This window comes from Indicator indicator, chromosome 8 (assembly GCF_027791375.1).
Source record: "Indicator indicator isolate 239-I01 chromosome 8, UM_Iind_1.1, whole genome shotgun sequence".
Classification (NCBI taxonomy): domain Eukaryota; kingdom Metazoa; phylum Chordata; class Aves; order Piciformes; family Indicatoridae; genus Indicator; species Indicator indicator.
In genome coordinates this window covers 17,683,380-17,705,985 of record NC_072017.1, presented here as the reverse complement: position 1 = coordinate 17,705,985, position 22,606 = coordinate 17,683,380, and the positions used below count along the sequence as shown (strand labels likewise).

Genomic DNA, 22,606 nt, shown 5'->3' with positions numbered 1-22,606 from the left:
AGAGCAGGGGGAGGAAAGGTAAAAAAGAAGAAAAAAAAAGAGAGGGGTGGAATTAAAAAAAAAAAAAAGTTTGTACGTGCAGCAGCGGTGGGGGGAAACCTCTGCAGGCGGGCGGCTGTCGGAGAGCAGCGGCAGCGGGGCCGTGCTGGGCCGGGCGGGGGGCGGAAGCCCGCCGGTGCGCGGGGCCGGGCGCTGCGTGCGCGGCGGCGGGAGGGAGAGGGCGGGCAGGCGGGAGGATGCGGCTGAAGCTGGGCTTCCTGCTGCGCGCCGTGCTGCTGGCGGGCAGCTTTTTGGGGCTGCTGCTACTCTGGTCCTCGCTGTCGCCCCGCACCGAGGAACCGGCTCTCCCGGGACGGACGCGGGTAAGTGTGCCGCGGCGCTGGCTGGAGGGGCGGGCGGGACGGAGGCTGGTGGCGGTGCCGCCGCCCGGGATTGTGACCGGCTGCGGGCGGGCGGGCGGGGGGCGGCTGCCCGGGCTGCGGCCTGCGGCGCCTACAGGCCCGAGAGGGGAGAGCGGAGCGGCGGAGCCGGCTCCAGCTCTGCCCCGGATCCAGCGGCCCGGCACCGGCCTGGGGCTTCCCGCGCCGGGCTACGATGGGCCCCGGCGGCCAGGCCGGGTGGGTGTCCGGTCCGCGCCACCCCACCCGGTGCGGGGCCGCCGCAACACTCCCACCCGCTAGGGGCGGGCCGGTTGCGCGCCGCTTGTGCCCGCCGCCGGCATGGTGGTCTGGGCAGTGCCCCGACGGAGCCCCTACCCGGGACACCCCCCCCCCCCCCCCGCCGGCGATTCCGTGGGCACCCAGACCGTCTGGGTCTCTGTCTCCCTTCGGGAGGGCTTTCCCATCCCTAAAATAACTGCTACGTAACTATCCTGCAAAGGTCTGCCCCAGAGCTTCAACAAAGGGTGCAGGTGTCCCCCTCTCCCACTTGCCCCACTGCCATGGATCGCTCTCCTGACGTTTTACTAACTGGCAGGTTTTGTCAAGGAGAAGCATCAGATAGGTAATTTAAGACCAGCACCAGGGAAAGGCAAAAGGCATTGGACTGATGGTGCTGGCGGTGCAGATCTCAGTCCGAAATGGTAGGGTGAACTGTACAGAGTGTGCAGTGATTGGGCTGAAAGGGACGGTCATCTTGAGAAATGTCTCAGGAGGTCACACAAACGAACCTGTAGGGCAAGCCTTGCTGTAGCCTTGTATTAATCAGGTGAGAATAATCTGACCGCTTGACACCAGGGTCTCAGAAGCAGTCAAAGTGCTTTTTCCTTTTTCATCAGGTATTTTAGAACTGTGGAACATATCTCGACTTAATGAGATCTGCTTGAAGTAAGATTAGTCAAGATTATTTTAACCTTGATGAAGTCGTAGTTGTTTTATCTTGAGTATGTGTTCACTAACAATGTTGGTCCTTTTTGGTGGGCTGCTTTGAATAATTATTGAAGGCAAGCAAGCTGAAAGAACTCGATTTTGAAAACTGGAAATTACTTTGGATTCCTCGAGCAGATGCTCTGTCTTCTGAAGCCTTTACAGTTTACTGTATCTTGGCAGTTACTGCTGAGTTAATAGGCCATAGGGGTTCTTTTGGAAACACATAGTTTAAGTGATGAAGTTTCTGTAATCTGTTCTTCTAGACACAACATGGATTTTTCTGTGTACAGAGAAATCTTCAGGATTTTTGTTTGCATACTTCCCAAGAAAATGTCACACAGTAAATGTTTTGTGTCAAAACCAGTCCGTTTACTTTTTCTGCTTAGGAAAGCATAACAGATCTGTAAAGTGACATCCTCTGAAAAAAAATTAGTTATGGGTGCATTGCTGTGTAGTGCAGTGACCATGTTCATGAGATTATTCTGAGGTGACAACTGAAATATTGCAGTCTTGCAGCGTACTCTTGGCAGTTTATTTGGATGCTGTAATGAATTATGCTGTGCTTTCTCATGAGCCTGAAGGGTTTCGTACAGAAACTTTTGATCTGAACCCTGATACCTGCCTCCATTCACGTATAAGGTCTAATTCAGAACTCTTTCCTAGCTGATTTACATGGCAGTAAGAGTCCAAAGAGTTTGTACAGTCTAGCCCCTGATGAAACAGCATTCTGTCTTGGTTACACCTGCCTTGACTGGAGGAGGAAATAACCATGACAGTCAACTCAGAAAATAATTCAAGTCTTTGTCAGGAACAAATATAATTGTATTAAGTAAACACTGTTAAAGATGTAATCTAAACAGAATATCTGGTTCATTAGCTAGATCAGATGTTTACTTGTCATATGTATCAGAGCGGGTAACACATGCTGCTGCTTCATCATTTTCTGGGAAATGGTATTGTTGCTACTAAATTCAAGTTTTGATTTGGACTGTTTTCCTCCTTAGAAGCTGCTCAGGTGAGGAATACTACTTAAACAGTAGGGAGTAAGCTCACTACTAGCAGTGCTTCAGCATATTTCTGGGACACTGGCAGTGCATCCTGCTAGGTGAGGAAGTGCTGACCCCGTGAGGTGGGCTTGTATCATGGGGTACTTGCCCTGCAATGCTTGAGAACAGCCTGTGTGTTGGTGCAGTTTAAGGAACTAGGAGATTATCATAACTGCTTTTCTGAAATGCACTGATCTGCACTTCATTGAGTCATAGAAATGTGTTTGCTCGGTTGTTAGTTGCTAAAGTTTGTTAAACTAAAGATAATAGAATAATTCTTCCTGTGCAACACCCTCCTCCCTGGGCTTGTTCAGAAGGCTCTAGCCAGCAAACAAAATTCCTCCTCAAACAATAGCAGCTGAAAATAGAATTTAACATTATATAGCTGTCCTCAGGCAATACTCTTTCCCTTTCTGCACTGTAAGCCTGGGCGCTTTTTAATAACGTCAAGGCATTAGAGAAGCAAAAATGAAAAGTTATGCTGCATTGTTCTTTTTATATTTATAACCTCCAATCTTTTCTTGCTTACAGCAGCAGACAAGAATAGGTAAACTGAAAATCTTTTAGCAGTGTTATAACTACATGTATTCTCCCTTCAGGTATTATAATTTTTTATTGTTTTCTACTGACGTTAAAAGACCTCAGAGATCTTTTGGAAAGGCCAGCTGATTAATGTGCAGATAGTTTTAAAAGAAAAAGTGAAAGTGGAGAAATGGCTGTTTAGGAAGGAAATGAGAGAACATAGAGATGGTAACAGTAATACAGACAATTGAAGAGAAGATCTTCCTTTCTGGCAGACTACCACAGATGTACATGTTAACAGAAAGCACATTCAGAAGTTGTGAGGGCAAAGCTCCTCAAGTAACCCAACTGTGTAACTTTGCTTATGCATGACAACAGTGCTTGCAGGATTCAGATGAAGAGATTAAGTATTTATTTATTGAATTACTAAAAATATCCAAACAGAATAAAATAATCATTATCCTAAAGAGCTTTTAGTTTCCAGTCTAAACCAAATAGAAACAATGAATATACATTAAGGGCTGCCATCAGAGTCTTTAAAAGAGTGTCTGGTTTTGTATAAGTAGGGATTACAAAGGTACCAACAATTTATGTAGGGACAGTCTTGCTTATGACTGTGAGTTCGCTGATGACACACAACTGGGTGGGGTGGCTGATACACCAGAAGTCTGTACTGCCATTCAGTGGTACCTGGAGAGTTGGACAGGGAGAAATTCAATAAAATACAACAAGGGCAAATGTAGTCTTGCATCTAGGAGAGAACAACCCCATGTACTAGTTTAGGTTAGAGACTGACTTGTTGGAGAGCAGCACAGAGGAGAGGGACCTGGGGGTCCTGGTGGACCACAGGATGATCATGAAGCAGCAGTTGCCCTTGTGGCCAAGAAGGCCAATGGCATCCTGGGGTGTATTAGAAGGGGTGTGGTTATTTTGCCCTGGTGAGACCACATCCAGAGTATTATGTCCAGTTCTGGGCCCTTCAGTTGAAGGAGGACAGGGAACTGCATGAAAGACTCCAGCATAGAGCCACAAAGATGATTAAGGGAGTGGAACATCTTCCCTTTGAGGAAAGGCTGAGGGAGCTGGGTCTCTTTAGCTTGGAGGAGACTGAGGGGTGACCTCGTTAACGTTTATAAATACATGAAGGGGAGTGTCAGGAGGATAGAGCCAGGCTCTTCTTGGTGATGTCCAATGATAGGACATGGGGCACTAGGTGCAAGCTGCAGCATAGGAGGTTCTGCATAAACATAAGGAAAAACTTTGTCACTGTGAGAGTGACAAAACACTGGCTGCCCAGAGAGGTGGTGGAGTTTCCTTCTCTGGACACATTCAAAACTCACCTGGACACATTCCTATGTGGCAATTCTGGCATGTCCCTCTGGTTCAGATGATTGACTTGCAGCTGGGGCTGTGGGCCCTCATCAGCCGCCAAGTTTAAACATTACAGTTCCCATGTGTCTACTAGAAGGTGGAGAATTTATGATGTGGAGGCAGAGGAGTTTAAAAAAAAAAGAAAAGCTGAATGGATATTTTCTGATCCTTCTGGTGACACTCCTTCTCCCTCCCTTTAAAGACCACTAATATCCTGTACGCCTTGGCAGGATTGTCACTGAGAACTTAATGACAAGTTGCAGACTGAACTTGAAGTGTTATTGTAGTTTAAATTAGATTCTTTGCAGTGGAAGTCCCAGCGGAAAGTTTCCACTTTACCGTAAGGAGTGATGGGAAATACGCTCAGAGGAGAAACCAAGACACAGGAGTTTGAAGTTTATATCATTAGTGGAGGAAAGGTGGGAAAGAGAGGAAAATGCTAAATCTGATGATGTTACAGGGAGAGTGGTCTTCAGTAGTGAAGGACTTCAAGTTATCTGAGTTTGGTAAAACTGTGATGCACTGTGGTACACAGGTGATCAAATAGAAAATAATCTCACTCCTCTTGCTTTGTATAGTTACCTTTATGTCAGTCATTTTTGCTGATTTGCCTTTCACCCAGTTACAGGGTGAAACCTTGTGCAAGGGAGCACTACATCACTTCTGCCACTCTGGCATTGTCTGAAAGCTTAACACAGTCATTCATCACCTGGGTGTGAAAAGCTCCATACAGGTGCAGAGGTAGATGTAGGCATGTTGCCTTCTACTAGATGTAGGCATGTTGCCTTCTACTAGATGTAGGCATCTTGCCTTCTACAGTCCAAGCTGTAATAACTCGCTGTTCCTTGTGTGACACTCAGTAGAAATGAAGGCCTTGGCAAATTTTTATTTTCAAGTTTGAGTTGAAATCTGTGCACAGGGAAGGACTGCTATAGCCAGAGTATTGATGTTGTAGGAAGTAAGCAGCACTTCCTTTTTCCCCTCTTTATTACAGTAACCTTTAGTGTTGCTAGCAAAAGTAATAGGCCAAACTTTTTTTGATACTGAATGCTATTTTTTTTAATGTGTGCTTTTGTCTAAATAGGCTTCGAAAAAGCTTATAAAAATTTTGTCACCCTTGGGAGAGTATCAAAACCCCAATCCCTATCATATTAGAAGTGAGTTCTTTTGACAAATGCTTCCATGTATGTTGCAGAATAAATGACAAAGCAAATAATGTGAACACATGGAAAAAGTAAAAAGACTACACAATTCCTACAATTTATGTATACATGCAGAGATTGTATTAAACCTTATTGAACTCTTCTAAGATCCCTTGTAATAAGTTAAATGACTCGTTATCTCAAGACTATTCAATGTCTACTCTAGAGAGAGCAGAGCAGTTTCACAGCATTTCATGCACATGACAAGTTTACTTCTGCCCTTTTCTAGCCTCAAGTTTTGCCATTCATGAGTAATTAACAACTGAAAATCAAAGATCCTAGCTTAAGGCTGTAGTTTGCTCTTCAACAATCCCACTGCAGGAGAAGGGCATCTAGGGAATCCAGGGAACCTCAGTGTAGGATTACCACTTTTGGGTAAGACTGCAACAAAAAAATTGAGAGCTGTTTTGGATATCACACAACTGGATTCAGTACTGCTACAGCACTTAAATGAGAAGCCATGAGTAAGACCACAGAAATCATGACAGATCAACACAAGGAGTTGGGTAGGTTGTAATTTGTTTAAAATAAATAAATAAATAAAAGTAGTAAGTTGTGCTGCTTAGAGGCCAAACAGTGGTGCATTAAAAATAGCACAATATAATCCTTTTCAAAATAAAAGTATAGGTAGTAATTAAGTCTCTACTTTAGACATGGTGCATTCAGGTATGATGGCTAAGCTGAAGTAGTAGAAAATCTGGTGCTAGTAAATTTAGTTACAGGAAAAGGCTCAATGGATCATCAGGATGTCAGCCTTGAGAGAAGGCATGACATATTTGGAGGTCTATATGTGGGTTTTTCATGACATGGCCAAGCAGCATGTACCTTCCCTAGCCAAGGCTCATCAGAGTTCATATTATTTGTATTGAGCTGATGTTCCCTAATGAAAAACGAGAGTATCTTTGTCCTATTTTTGTCAGATATTAAATCAGCATTACGGGAGACCGCCAAGTGGAAATAGGGCAGGATAAGCTGTTCCATTAACAGGTTTGACTTCTACCTTGGGGGAGGGGGAATTCTTTTTATGGAAACTAGGACGTATAATCTGGGGGAAGGATTCCAAAGTCTGGTAACAGTTACATTTAATTACTAGATTTCCTCTAAGTATGCAAAACAAACGTCTACTGTGAGCGATTAGTTTAAAAATAGCAACATGCTGTTTAAAAGGCCTCTGACTCCATCAGTTTTCTTTAATCTTTTTGTGAATTAAAAGGAATTTATCTTGTTTGAATCTGCCTTTAGCAGTCCATCTCCACCCTACAGTACTCTAGATGTAGGCACTGTTTCGATGGGTGAAGTTCTCCCTCACCCAAATCCCATGACCAGTAGCAGTGCCGAGGTAGTGTGCTCAGTAAGGTGTTGCCAGGATGGCCCAACAAAGGGAAGCAATAAGCAGCCAGCAGCTTGCATGTCTTTGCAACCTGCAATAATGTTTAGGCTTGTGTTTTGGGGATATTCTGGCCTTTCACCTAATACAGGTTTCAAGCAAAAAAAAAAAAAAAAAAAAAAAAACAACCCAAAACCAACCAACCAACCAAACTCAGTAGGTGTCTGTAAAGGTAACCCAAAAGTTGAATTCTAGATTGGGCTTTATCAGTTTAATTGTAACTTCCTCCTTGAAGGAGCTTTCTGGGAAAGAATGGTGCTTTTTTGGTGAAAGAGTGTTTTGCTGTTAATAATTGTAAAAACTTGCAGAGGAGAAGGCTAATAACTTGTATTCTACCTTTGTCTTGCAAAGAAGCATCCTTACTGTAGTTTTATTATGACATTAAAAATATTACTCTTACTGGGCTGCATACATACGTCATTACTAAAATAAAAATTACTACTTTTTGTAAGAAAGTGATGATGCTTAAAAGAGGATTGTATTAAGCAGGAATTAAACATGCTTCTCCATGCATACGTCAGCATTCTTGCAATTTGCACACCAAATTGCCTTTTTTTCCTCCTCTTTGTTAAACTAATAGCTTACTACTTTACTGTGCTCTGGTGGGTTTTTTTGGGGTTTTGTGTGTGTTGGGTTGATTTGGTTTGTTTTGTTTGGTGTTTTAGTTTTTTAGTTTCTCTTCTACTATGTGTCCTTGAATTCTTCATTTTTCATGGCTTACTCCAGTAATGTTTCCTAGTATTGCTCTGACTTTTCTGAGCTACAATTTATTTTCCTTTGATTTCCTCATGGAACATTCAGTTGCAAATAGCAGCAGTTGGCACTGGTGTGCCGTAAATCCCTGAGCAGCATGAGAGAATTGCAGGAGAGTATAAGGTAAAAACAGTACACCATTTTACATGCTATTTACATTTGGAAAACTTTCTTTACAGTTGAAGGTCTCAAAATATAACTGTTAATGAAATTAAAGCATAAGCAGATGGTGCACAGCCCACAAAGTTTCTTACTTACTTTGTTGCCTTTTAAAAACTTGGCAGTGAAAATGGCTCAGCAAGAACTGTTCTCACTTGAGTGAATATAGTTGTTTTAATAAGGCAGAAAGTATTATGTTAAATAGTGTCCTATAGAAAAAAAAACCCAAACCAAAACATACCAACAAAAAAATTTGATGACATTGAGTATATATTTTTTTTTTTTTGCATTTGAGCCTTTTTTTCACAACTTGGGAATTAAATTTTGCTTTGGTTTTAACCTGTAAGAGTTCCCTTTTAAGGATAACGAAAAAATATATGGAATAACATTTCAATCGGGCCCAAGCATAGAAGCATTCTATTTTATTTCTCAATTCCTACCTTTATGGATTTGAGATACTTCAGCAATGTCTTTGTTTTGAGTTAATCATTAAGAATTATAGATACATCAAAGTGTCTGTCCTATATGACTGTAGAAACTGCCTTATCTGTAACAACATTTTGAAGCAAATCAATTAAAATTAACCAAGGTATTTCTTAAAAGTGCCTGTTACAGTAATGCCATGAGTTTTCTGTCCTTCCTATTGAGGAAGGAAGACCAAGAAAGATAATACTGAGATAGGGTGTTCTTCAGAGAAAATAAATTCTCCTCATTCTTTAGTCTTGAAGCAAGACTTGCTACACTGTCATTTAAATGAGGCCTTGAAGTCAGTTCTTCAAGGCTCATAATAAATGTCTTTTGTAAGCCATGTGTTTGTCAGTAGTGCATTTAGCATGCACCTTAAACTACTTCACCTGTTCTGCTTCTGCTAATCCATCTCCCACTGTGTTATTCTAACATGCCAAAGCCTCTGAGAAGCTTTAAACAGCAGCTATGAAATACGTTGGGTTTTTTTCTCACCTCTTCCATGCTTTCCTACCTTTGTTTTCCTCCCCTCTATGAAATATGTTTCTCCTACACAAAACCAAGACTTGCACTAGTGATTAATGTAAAAACAGTATCTCAGTAATCTGCAGAGGTGGAAAAGGGTGGGAAGTGTGTTGTTTGCTTCTTTTGATGGAATACAAACTTTTAATGGTTGGTTGTAAGTATATAGCCTCTCCCTGATCAGAATGTTCTTAGCCAGCAGTTCTCAAGTCTAGGAGGGATGGTGTGTGGGTTTCCTGTACAGCAGTTCCTGCTGGTGAGGGAGAAAAGTCTCCTGGTGCATCTTTTATTTTTTTTTTTTTGGAGGTCCTTAATTTCAAATTCTGGTAGTTCTCCCGATGTAATGTATTCCTAACCCATGAGATTTACTGAGTGCTTAAAGTGGTCTTGAGTACTCTGAGGAGGTATACCAGCCCTGGGTGACTGAAGTAAGACTGCAGATAAATTTATGGGATGCATTTGTGCATCCCATCTCTGTGTCTAAGAGATGAAGACTCTTTGTGTCTTCTGTCCCTCTCTTGTGTTTTCTAGTACCGATCTAAAATACTTGTCTTGAACACTTGCTTATTTTTTAGTTATATAAAGAGTACAAGAAAGATGAGGCTAAGGAAGGCCAGGAAGTATTGACTTGACAAATGAGGCTGGGAAGCTCTTTGAGCAGGTCCAGACATGAGCTTCTCCTTCAAGGCCACCAGTAGAAGAAAAAATCCTCAAGGAGAGCAGCTATCTGTGAGGGTGGAATCAACACTGGGAGAAGACTTTGGTGTCAAATCTGGGGCTAATGATTACTGTGGCCCAGGTTTGGCAATGTGTGATGACAGCCTTGAGTGCTCATTTATTAAGCAGTAGTAGTTGCCCAGAGTGTCAATACCACAGCTGTGATTTTGTTTGGAGAAACACAGGGAGGGAATCTCTGTTATTAGAGAGCAGCCTTGCCTTTTCCATGAATAGTCATGTCAGTCACCTTTTGGGGAGTTAGCAAGTTTTGCTCCCGTTATTATCTTCTACCAAGGCTGGTGATGACAGGGGAGTTGTCAAGCTGTTGTGATAAAAGGGAGCAGACTGCCAGGGTAGTTCATATAGCCTTTAATCTTTGTGTATGCCTGAGGGGCCTTGGGAAAAGAGGATGGCAGGGAGCAGGCTGGATTAATTTTGCTGGATGAAATGGATATGTCCTGGGGGTTGGCCTACTTTAAAAATAATTAGAATTCTTTGAAACCTGGTGTCCTTGAACACACTTCATCTGTCCTACGTCCCCATTCTCTGATTCGCATATGCCTAGATCTTGTGGTTGAGAGATGTGTCTTGCCTCTTTGGGAGGTATTTGTTTTGGCAGTATTTCCCAGGGATGTGTAAGTTCTGAATCCAAGCTGACTTCCATGTAGGTGTCTGGTGAAATGCGCAGAAGGACTGCAGGTAATCAGAAGTACCTGGTTATGCATCACACTGAACAGAGGCTGCTGGGCTTACAGTAAGGCATGGAGGACACTTGATTTTTTTAACTCTTAACATATTTTTTTATATTTAATGTAAACAATAAAATATACTTTAAATTAAAAAGTAGATGGCTTTTCAAAACAGTCCTGTATATTTGCATTGGGTAGCAAAGGCGTGATTTGAGTCTTAGAAGGTTTCATAGTGATCATTCATTGCCTGCAGCTAACACAATTCCCTGTTAGTGTGATGAGGTGCATTGATCTCTGTTATTCCTGGTTCTTATCCAGTCTTACTCTCATATGAAGGATGAATATCTTCACTTAATCTGTTTCTTTGGGATTTTTTAATGGTCAATTTTGTAGGTTTTTTTTTTTTTTCCTTGTTCATGCTTTGTGGGAATTTGGGGAGATATTTAGACTTATTCTCATGACCCTGTTCAACATCTTGAGTTTTCTTTCATTGCAGTAAAATAGTAACACAGATATCTGAAAGTAAGGAAGAAAGATAAATGATCCAACTATTTCTGTTGGTTTATCCTCTATGATAACTTAGGCAATCTCTCTTCAAATAGGTTTCTCACAGGATATAAAATGCCAAGGCTTCTATCTGTAGTGGCTTGAGCAGGCAGGTTAACCCATTTGCTGTTAAAATGGCACTATGGGGAAAAAAACTGTTTCATTTTAAACTACAAATTCATGTCTATGATTAAAGAAGTCTTCACAGCCTTAAACATTAAGCACCAAAGTTTTCACTGGTGTTGCAAAAGAAACGTAGCTGGAACATGATATTTGCAAAAATTGAGTCAAAATAGTTTTCAGTATAATCCCAGCAATCTTAATTTTTAGGAGTGGTTCACAGCTGTTAATTTCTGAGAAACAAACAGAACTTTTATCTACTAATTTGGTTTGTCTAACAACTGTGATGTACTACTTAGTATTACGAAAGAGATTATCTTGCAGGCTAAACTCATTATACTTTTTGGGTTGATGCTTTTAAAATATTTTTAGTAGCTTAACTGAATAATCTTATGCTGTGCTAATTGATGACAATGCTTTTGTGTATTCTTCACTCTTTCATTCTCAAACCTGAGATTTCCTAAATCCAGAGCAATGTAGTTTTTATATATTTACTAAAATGCATGGGCGTTTATTTTTAAGACCAGTTTACTGATGAGGAAGTTAAGGTATCAGGTATGTAACCAATGTCTGTATGTAGTTGTGTGTAGGCTGGCTTACTGTAAGTTGCTTTGGCTTTACTAACAGAAACCTTCCAGCAGTGTATATGTAGGAGATGACAGTCTTAACACCTGGGCCAAAGACTTTTCCTGTAGTAAGTCCATTTTCTCAGTCACATGCATTTGTTAATTTTGTCCTTTATGTTACTTAATTGTTTTTATATTGTACTGGCTGTGGAACTTCAAAGCATGAAGAAGACCAGTTGTGGCACAGTTTTATAACCAGTACTGGGTTTATTTCAATGCATGTTAACCTCTGTAAAGTTCCTTTCCCTTCATACATTTTTGTTTTTAAAGCTCCAGTTTCTTTACTTATTTTAATTTACTTTGTCTGTAGACTGAAGAAATGTGACCAGCACTGGACTGACACATTCTCTAGTACCTTTTCTTATCTAGCTGAAGTGGCATAAAAGAGTGGGAAAATACTAGTGTGGAAGGGAGTTCTGTTTGACATTTGAATGCGTTTTCTAGGGAAAAGGTAGTACTGGAGATCTACAAACACGTGTTCAAATCATCATGGTGTGAAAAGTCACCATTTTTATATGTTTTTTCATGAGAACTCTATTAAGGCTTGGAGCTTTCCTGAAAAGGGAGAAGTGCCCTCACATAGAGCTGGACAACCACTGCTTATGCACATCTTCCCTCTCCTCCCAGAATTTAAGAACATGTATCTGTCCCCCTAGCTCTGTAGTATGAGGGAAAATCTTTTTGTAGCCTTGGTTTAGAAGAAAGGGAGATTCGTGTTGCTGGTAATATTTAACAGAAATGTCCTTTTGTTTAGAGCATAAGGGTGTTCCTACATTAGCATTAACACCACAGGAAGCACTGGAAGAACAGTCGTGAGTGGCTCAGGAAGGGGAACAGCAGCTATTGCCCAGACCACCCAAAAGTAAGAAAGTAAGAGAGAGGCACTCTGGGGGGGCCTTTTGTGTTTTGGTTCTTTTTTTTTTGTTTGTTTGGTTGGATTTTGTGTGTGGTTTTGTTTGCTTATTTGTTTTGTCGTTGTTGTCTTAGTTGTTTTATGTTGCTTTGTTTTAAAGGTATAGAAGAAGCAAACTTTCTTGAGCCAGGCAACTGCTTTCCTGCCAGCCTGAGGTGCTTGTTCTCCCCACTGTTCCATGTTGATCTAGAGGAGGACTCTTGAGGACAGCTGGAAGTCAGTCGGGGAGGAGTACAGCTGCACAGCCTTTGTCTCAGCTGTATGTCTATACACAAGTAATGGTTTTAAACAGCCTGAGGAGGCTGTGTTCTGTGTGCTTCACTACACAGGCACTTTCTGTGTTTTTCAGCTACACCTTGCTTCCAGCAGCCTGCCTTTTTTTTTTTTTCCTTATTTTTTTCCATTCACGTTCCCATTTCAAACTAGCTTGGCACTAACTGTTCCTCCAGCTCATGGATGCCAAGTTTGTTTGGCTTCCCTGCTCAGCTGGCTGCTGGGAGTCCTTAACCCAGTGCAGCATGCAGATATAAAGGTGCTTGTGTTGGTTCACAGGCAGGGCAAAAGTAATGTAGCAGAAAAATGAACTGATTGTAGAAACGTGTCCATCCTGCTCTGGAATATCTGCTTGAAAAATGCAGACTATACCAGATAGAGGTTTAAATCTGCTAATTAGCAAAGCCAGAAATGTTAAGGCAGCTCACCTGCAGCAGCTAAAGAATATAGTTTTCATTCATTTTCTGCAAGGGTCAAATGCGTCTTGTAATTTGTATTCCTGGTATTTCACAGTTCACCTTGCAGCAGAAATAAAAAATATCACCTTCAGGTTTTACTGTATATCTGTAGTCCTGGGAAGATAAACATCAATGTAATGCATCATAGTACTGACATTCAGAAGTCTTCCAAACTTTGTTTTTTAAATAAAACAGGGAAGTCAGCCTTGAGCTCCTTTGCACAGTAGGAAAAGTAGGCAAGTGATTATTTTTTTCCATGTCTTATATAAATCTGACTACTTTTACAAATCTACAGTTGTCATACTGCCAGGAATTATAGAACTGGAATTTCTGTGCTAAACAAAAAGAAAACACACTGTTTCCAGGTAAAGTATTATGTCTGAAGTGACTTTCACTGCTTGTGGCTCTCAGCTGCCCTCTGTTAAAGAGATCTGGAGAGTTTCTGCTGTTAATGTTCTGTTGAAATTACTAAAAAATGAAAGATGAATAGTAGATTGTTTTAATGCTTTTATAGTTTTTAATTGAAGTGAGTTGAAAAGTAAAAAATTCCAGCTTTAACAATGTCAGAAAGTCTATCCAAATTTCTTGCATAAAGATGGTTTGATTATTGAAGCTGGAAGGGACCTGTAAAGGTCCTTAGTCCAACCTCCTGCTCAAAGCACCAAAGAGCACAGTCGCACCACTTCATTGCTATCCCTGATAGCTTTAATTTGCCATGAGACTTAAAACCATAGAACTGTTTCATTGTCATTTAAGAAAAAAGTAGTGAGTGTTCTCGGGTGCTTGACTTTTTTGGAGTTTTGTTGGTTTGTTTGTGTTAGTGTACTGAATCTGACTCGATTTGGTTTTCTCTATTTTAACTTAAAAGATTTGTCCCAAGTCTACATTGTATGGTAATGTATTGAGATGAAGTTGATTTGAGTTACTAGCATATGACAGTTTTAAAGTGAACATATACCTTTTATGTTGTGCTGTTGTCACTTGTGTGCAGAAACTTTTTAAAAAAGAGAGCACCTCAGAGCGACTGATTAATGACAGCAATAATGCCAGCTTCATTGACAACCATGTAAATGCATTGTCTCTTAAGAGGCTCTTCTATATTGCTTTTCCTTACCATTCTCATGATAATATTTTTGCTAGTTATTGAAAGGTAGCAAAGCACAGAGGATTTTATTTCTTCTGTATTTCAATTAGGGTATCTTCCTTGTGGATTTATTTGTTTTGCTGATTCTGTTTTGATGTACAGTATACAAATTTATATTGTTTGCTGTCCTGTCATGGTACATCTATTACTTCATCCTTCTCTGGCATTTTATGGCTCATGCATGTGACTTCTCTCTCATACCGAAGATCAAAATACCGACGACTTCTTTTGTACTTCTGCCTCTTGAGAGGCACCGTCTCTCCCCAGCCAGGCACAAGTATGAGCTGCCTTATGGACTCTTCCTTTGCCAGATGCTGGCCAGGCTTTGCCCTCTTGGAAACAACAGACTCTCTTTCTCAGGGACTGCAGAGAGCTTTTGAAATGAATTTTCTGACAGGCTTTAACAAAATGGTGTTTGTGAGAAGTTGAAGTGCAGGGCCAACACATAAAGGTCTAGATTCAGTGAACTGTGTTCTTATTTAAACACCCCTTTAATGAACTGGGCAGGTAGTAACTATGCTTTGCTAATATCTTATTTGTCTGAGATGCAATGAGTGAAGGGTACCGTTTTGATTAAAAGCAGTTATTAGCAGCTCCATTTGAAGCCTACTAGGAGTGTCCATATATAGGGCTTATGGAAAGTACTGAGGACATTGTCTACCTGCACTTTATTAAAGCCTTTGATACTGTCTCCCACAGCATCCTCCTTCAGAAACTCATGGCACAAGGCTTGGATAAGTCCATTCTGCTTTGGATTAAAAACTGTCTGGATGTCCAAGCCCCAAGAGTGGTAGTGAATGGAGCCAAACCTGGCTGGCCCCCAGTCACTAGTGGTGTTCCCCAGGGTTCAGTACCAGGGCCTGTCATCTTTTAATATCTTCATCAATGAGATGGATGAGAGGACTGAGTGCACCCTCAGTAAATTTGCAGATGACACCAAGCTGGATGGCTGTGTCAGTCTGCTAGAGGGTAGGGAAGCTTTACAATGGGATCTGAACAGTTAGACTGATGGGTCAAGGCTAAATGTACAATGTTCAACAAGGTCAAGTGCCAGGTCCTCCACCTGAGTCACAACATCCCCATGGTAAGCGACAGACTTGGGGATGTGTGGTTGGAAGGTTTGCAAGTCAGAGAGACACCTGGGGTATTGGTTGACAGTTGACTAAGTATGAGTCAGCAGTGTGCCCAGGTGGCCAAGAGTGCCATTGGCATCCTGGTTTGTATTAGAAACACTGTGGCCAGCAGGAACAGGAAGGTGATCATCTCCCTGTATTCAGCAAAGAACCTAGCTACGCACAAGCGTGGTATTTCTAGAGCCAAGTAGACAGATTTTGTTACTCATGTTTTCTTCACAACAAGACAAGTAATTGTCCTAGGAATTTACCAATACTGATTTATCTGTTCCATAAATTGTTTCTTACTAGTTTAGTATTGTTGCAAATATTTTTTTTCTCCATCTTATATTTCAAATGCATGTATTGTGTTGATTTTTTAATTTATTTTTTTTTTAGGCATTTAGGACAAATAATAACTTTTTCTCAACAATTTAGTAGAATATAACTAACTTATTGGCAAGTACTACACAGATTCTCTTTAGTATCTTACATAGAAAAGACACAGGAATGAAGGGTCAAGGAAAAAACACGATTGATCATAACAAGTAATTTCCCCTCACGAATGTATTCAGTCAGTTTCAAAGGTAATAATACAAACAGTCTGAATTTCTGAAACCTTTTCGGAGTTCAGATGAGACTTTCAGAAACAGATTTTAGACTGTATGCATAATTTTCATGCAATGCAGTAGGGTTGATTGAATTGTGAAATGCCATTTTAAAAAAAGACTGTTGTAAAGCTCGAGAATGGTAACAATATTTCAAGATAAATGAAAATCTAATCATACAGTTGGCTTCTTAATAGTGAGAAATATGAAATGAGATTGACATGTGTGTCTTTAAAAATTGAGACAGACAAGATACAACACAGAAACCTACATCTCTTGATCAAGCATGTCCTTCAATAATGGATTTCTTACATTGTAACTGTCATTTACTCGCTGAGGTATATAAAATAAATGAATGAGTTTTAAGTATCCACCTGTCTCAGGTGAGTGAGAAACAAAGATGAAATTCCTCTGAGGGCTTTAACCAGTACAGTTTTCATGGCTGATTCTGAGAGGGCTAGAAAACTGTCCTCTGCCACTTGGAACATGAGGATAGATGGTAGTTTTTGTTTCTTTCTGAGGCTTTTTCCCCCTGGAGGGAAGAATAGAAGTTGATATTTTCAATAGCAAAGTTACAGATTATAAATTGCAGCTCTTTGTTTTCTTTTTGAATTCAAAATATACGCTTGTTTTTACCTGCCTAACTCTAGAGCTTAAAATTTGATTACTTAAGTTTTGATTGTTTCATTTCAAAAGAAACAGCTTCTTTCTTCAGTCTACAGAAAGCATTCCTAAAAGAGGCTTGGTCTGAGTATAATTAAAAGCCTTGCCTTGTCATAGTCCACTGTAACACTACTACACAGGAAAAGGAGGATAATCCTTCCTTTAACAAAGGAAATGAAGCTGGACAGAAAACATCATAGAAGTCCTTAAGAATCTCTAATGTCTGTATGAATAAACATGAGTTCTGGTTTTAAAATCTCATTCAAACTTATAAAATGAAGGATTTTCCTGGAATGAGACAGAACATGGAAAGAGCAGTGACTCAACTAGAAAGGTCACAAACTTAATTTAATTTTGAAATGTAGTGATTGAGAACAAGTATTGTAGTAAACCTTATTGGTGATGTTGTTTTCTAAGCCTTTCACCTTGGAGGGTGAAACTTTCTAGAAGAAAAAACATGGAAGAGGTTTCAGAATGAGGAGATGGCTTGTTATTACTGAACCATTAAGGGCTATGGACCAAAGTTATTAGGAGTTACAGCAGTGCCTTGAATATAGGTGTAGGACTGGATGAGAGCAGCTGCTGTGCACAGTGCACAGAAAACAAGACAGTGCTGATGAAGATCCTAAGAGTGCAGGAGCAAAATGAGAAGATCGTAGATTGCAGAGGCAAAATGAGAAAGTACCAGAGAGGAGGTCTCAGTGATACGGCGATGTTACAGTGAAGTGTTTCATTCTCATGGATGCTTTCTCTCTGTCTTCCATTTGATTGCAAAAGCTATTGGAATTTTTTTGCCAAGCACTTGAACGCATACACGCAGGTGGCAGTAGTGGAGTACTGCTGTAGAAATAGTCAAACTGCATGGATCAGAATATACTAAGTTGACACTACATCAATACAACACTATCTTTACTTTCAAGCATTCAGGATTGTTTTCTCTTAATTTTTATTAATTGTTAAAGTTGAATAATCTTAGGGATCTGCAAGGGAAGGAGAACATTGAAGCTAAGAAATGGGACCTACTTTCCTGTGTGAATACTGTTTTACTAATTTACTTTATTAACAGTAAACCTGCTAGGCTGCTAGCATCTAATCGGCAATAGAGAGAAAGATAGTGAAGCTCAGATGGAAAATCAAGGCAAGGGAAGAAATATTCCGAGAGTCACAAATAAATACCTGAAATTCAGAGGCTCTGTCTCATCTTGCAGTCGGCTCTGATGGAGATGATGTCTTAAACAGTTGCCCATTTTGTTTTTAGAACTCATACTTTTTCCAGTCTTAACTGCATTTATAAAATCTCTCTAGAGAGAAAAATTATGGATAGTTGTCTAATTATGATATGCTTTTCTCTTTCCTTGTATCCTGGGAAAAACTTCATAGGCCAGGAAGGTGTTAGTGAAATTATTATGAAGCAACTATAATAAGCCCAAGTATGCTTCCAATTAATTTTACTGTCAATGTGTGATAACCAATACCTTTACCTTCACTCTGTCTTGCTGATGTTGACTTGAAAGTCCATTTTTCTGTTAAAAAACTGATTTTGGTTTAATAGGCTGCATTAGAGAACTGTCTTATGGTTGGGAGGTGTTTAATATTACATGATCCGAAAGCATGTCTCTCAGGAAGAGCTTGGGGAAGATGAAGAAAAGCATCAAATACTTGATTCTGAAGCCCTTGTGAGCCATTCAGCACTGTTTTCAAAATCTGATCAAATTAGCTTAGCATCCCTCCAAAGGACATAGCCATGTGTGAGTGTGGCATTCCTGATCACTTGGAGAAGGGACAGGAAGAAAAGAAAGATGGTTTCTGCCATCTGTTTCTGCAATACGTTTTTCAAAAAGGGTTTCCTAATATTCAGCTTTTGTCTAGGAGAAAGAGTTGGAAAAAGTTTTTGGTTCCACATTGTACCTCTCTAAAAAGGGTAAGCAATGGCACCATCTTAATCAAAGCACTGTAAACAAAACATAAAATCTGAGAGAAATTAAGAGGATGACAGAAGGTTGCATTTGAATAAAATACATAACAGCAAATGTTTACAGAAATAAGAGATTATAATATTGATTAGAGACAGAGAATTCTGAGCATCTGGAGACTTCCCACAGCCTTCATCTGCTTAAACATATTTCTGAATCTGGCTGCGTCCCTAGAAGCCAGTTTGTTGCACTTTTTGTTTAGAACTGTATCTGTTCATCTACTGCTTTGCTCCTCCTGTTAAGCCTTGCAGCAGCTGGCACATTTGCTTAAGCAACAAGTCGCCTTGCTGAACCTCTCATGCAGAAAGGCACCCCATGGATTGCCTCCAGGTTGAGAAATTGAACAAGAATTCTTTTCATTACATTTTCAAGGGAAAACAAGGTTTAACTTATTGGCAGTAAGTGTTGTCCTTCCAGTGAGTAGATGCAACGTGACATCTCCCAAGATTTCAAGTGGAGAGTTGCTTCAGGAAAAGAAAGAAAACTGAAAGCAATAAGGTCCTTAGAGTTTCTGCTCTCAAGAGTAAACAAGAATCTGAATTTTGTTCTGGAAAAATGAAGGTCAGTGTCTGGTGGACTTTGTCTGCCTGGGACAATTGTTCTCCCCGGTGCTGCAGCAGAGCGGTAGCAGTGCCCCAGGGCTTTGTGCTCTCCTTGTTGTTTGGCCTCTTCTTGGAGCTAGGGCTGTTATGGTAACAGTTTTCTGAACAAGTAAATTACAATAAAGTATTTTAAATGGCTGAATTACATGAGTCAGACAGCATACCTTTTTTTTTTTTTTTTTAAAGCTTTGAGCGGAGTCTCATCTATGGTATAGCATCATAACCATACCAAACAGGTGCTTTGTTGTTGGCTTTTGGAGGTCTGAGTCACCACAGTCTCTGAGAATGAATTACTGTGGATGATGCTTTACAGAAGTTTGCAGTTGAAGTACTATGGTAAATATATACTAATGACAATGTACACTGCATTACATAGAAATTTGTCTGTTGTGCAGAGAAAGAAGGAAGGTTATGGGCATTTGAAAAGCGGTTGATGGCAGACTCATAGAGTTCAAGCGTAGTCTTTGGGTCAGGTGCTGGTTTATTAGACCAGTCTTCAGTGCTTAACCTAAACTGACTGACTTTGTATGGTGTACATTTGGCTTTTCTTCGTTTATGTCATGTTCCATTAAGAAGAGTGGGCTGGGTTCAGTGCAGGCAACCTTCCTGGCAGTCAAGGAAAGGGCCTATTGTGGCCTCTAGTTTCTTAGGGACCAGCAAAACTGCACTTCAATGCAACAGAGAAAGCCACTAAATTCATCAGAAACCACAACAAAAAAATACCTGAAAAGATTTAGTGTGTATGGAGATGCTTACTTTTATGCTCTTTTATTTATGTTCTGTCCCACTTAATTGCTTTGCCTTTCTTCTACTGAAAATGTTGATTTTTTTTTTTTTTTTTTGTAATTGATTCTTGCTGTTCTGAGTTTAAAAGCCCTTCTGTTATCTTCAGTGTGCTTTCTGTAAGGAGACGATCTAGGAGTCTGTGCATCACACTTCTGTTTTATTCAGTGTCCTGTAACAACGTTTCTATCATTCTGCAGCATGCAGCCACACATGTGCTATATCTTTTTTTTCTACTGTGCCAGCATCTTTCCATTTCTAGAACATGTGATTGAAATAGGACATCACCTTGGGTAATACAGGAGCTGTGTTTATGATTCAGTTTAAGTGTTACTTGAAAATGATTGTGATTGTAATGACAAGAGGCTATTTTGTTTGCTTTAAAACAAGCCCTAAGTTACAAAGTTAAGCAGTTCACAGTTCATAACTGTTTATTCAGGTATTTATCTGAGTCTTTCTATTTTAGATCTCCTTAATTACTATCCTAGACTACATGGTGCTCTCCAGTGCTGGGAGGAGAGGTACATTGTTTGTGAATACATCCTCAAAGTTCTCAGGTATCTCTTAAGTAGAGGCTTTAAGTGAAGTTGATCTCTGACAAGACTTAATGCATCTTGACTATTGGACTATAGATGGGACCAGGGGCAGTATGGGACAATAAACTATGACAGTACCAGTAACGGAAGGATGGGATTCGTAGAAGGTGATTAAGACTTGAATCTCGGGCAACAAGGAAGGCAGATTGGAAGGTTTAACAGCTGGTTCGATATTCCCTAAACACTGAATGCCAGTAGAAATGAGGGCAACAAGAGGCTGCTCTTTTTGACAGTGATTTGTTCTGAAACATTCAGTGTCTTTATTTTTACTTGCTTTCAGTCAGGCAGAGTCTAATTGTGAAACTGACTGTCACACAGGAATTCAAGAAGTACTGCACCTCACCTAAGCAGGCATCATCTGAGGTAGGTCAGGTACAGGATATGTTCTCACTGTCCTTTTTCTACTCTCAAATCTTATTTCTCTGCAAGAGAGACAGAGAAGTTGGCGAGTTGTGGGTGGCCAGCAACATATTCAGTAAGAGACTAGGTCTGGTATGAGGCAGTCTGGCCAGGTCTCCTGCATAGTCTCTGCTTTTGATGAAGGTAACTGAATTTTGCAAAGTAAAGGAAGTAATTTATTCTGGACCAGATGCCTGTGAGTGTGACCATTACATATATAGAAGACCTAGGCTCCTCCACGAGGAGGGACATGTACAGCTGGAGTTCATGGGGGAGCAGGGATATCAGAAAAGGGAGTGGAGGAGCAAGGGCAGGGAAGTGAAACTGAAACAGCACTTGTGGCAGAATTGCATTGGTCTGCAGGAGTTGAAGTGATTTGTGCACAGGAGAGCCAAAAGAGGATGACAGAAGATTCATTAGCTCAGAAGAATTCTCCTTTCAAGGGAAAGATAATATTGCAACAGGACTAATTAATTTAAATGCAGTGCTTGATGGATATCATGCTGACTTATCTAAATTTAGATCTTTAAACAAGGTACTCTGCAGGTAAACTGGTAAAACCTGGAATTTATGGTGTTCCCCTGTGATAGGCAAATAGGTGGGCAATCAAATTATTTCAACTGAAAATAAGTTAGAAATTTGAATATTGGAGTTACTTATATCTACAAATATGCCACAAAAAATAGGGAAGGACAAGGAGGGGAAGGCAGTCTCCATATGATTTGTTATCTGAGGGCTTCCACAGCTTAATACAACTTTCTGTGCAGTGACCTTGTGAGATGTCAGCTGCAGACTATGGCAGTATGCAGCAATAGCCAGAAGTCGCTGTCCTAGGTGAATGCTTCTGCTGTAGCAAAGTAGACAGCATCGTCACAAAACTCCTAGAAGTCTGTTTTCCCAGGGAACATGTAAAGCAACCATTTAAAAAACTAGAAGTTGAGAAAATGAATCTTGTCTTCCTCAGTGTCTGTCTTCCATTTACAGGTTCAAACACCAGCAGAGAGAACCTCGTATGTGAGTTTCTAGATTCATTACTAGGTAACAAGAGGTTTGTTTTACTGTATTTTGGAATTGGTGATACAGAGACTCATGTAGATTAGTGCAAGTGACAACTTTAATGCTAAATTCTATCAAACTGCTTTATAATAGCAGAATATCGAGCTGTTGCCAAATTCACATTTTTGCAGGCAGTTGTACTCCTTTATTATGTGCCCTTTTTGGTTTTGAACATGCCACTTGCTTTTTATAAGCAATACTTTCAAACCTCAGGAATGTCAACCATAAAATAGAAAAAATTGTTGATCTTAATCCCCTAAATTGTTTTGCCTCAGCTAACTCAGGTAGTTTTGGGGCTCAATTACTGTTTTCTTAGTATGGCCTGAATTGGTATTAATGGCTGTGGTGTGCTGGTATCTATTGAAAACTTCATCACTTCTCTAACTACAGAAATGTAAATACTAGTGTTTGTCCTGTTCTGCCTTACAAGGTAGGATATAAGGAATGAGTAGGAAAAGGGATGTTCCTCAGTGCTGCTGATGAGCAGCTTTATTACAGGTATCTATCCCAGGCAAAACCATTCCCTTTTGAAAA

The 22,606-nt window shown here is 40.3% G+C and overlaps 1 protein-coding gene across 2 annotated transcripts in view; it reads left to right on the top strand.

The window, feature by feature from the left end:
* The first annotated feature begins 236 nt into the window (after positions 1–236).
* GALNT7 (polypeptide N-acetylgalactosaminyltransferase 7) overlaps positions 237–22,606 on the top strand; it is a 62,143-nt gene continuing 39,773 nt past the window's right edge. For both annotated transcript variants that reach the window (XM_054383090.1, XM_054383091.1), the window contains exon 1: positions 237–362. In XM_054383090.1, the coding sequence (XP_054239065.1) occupies positions 237–362 (126 nt within the window). The remainder of the gene's footprint in view (positions 363–22,606) is intronic.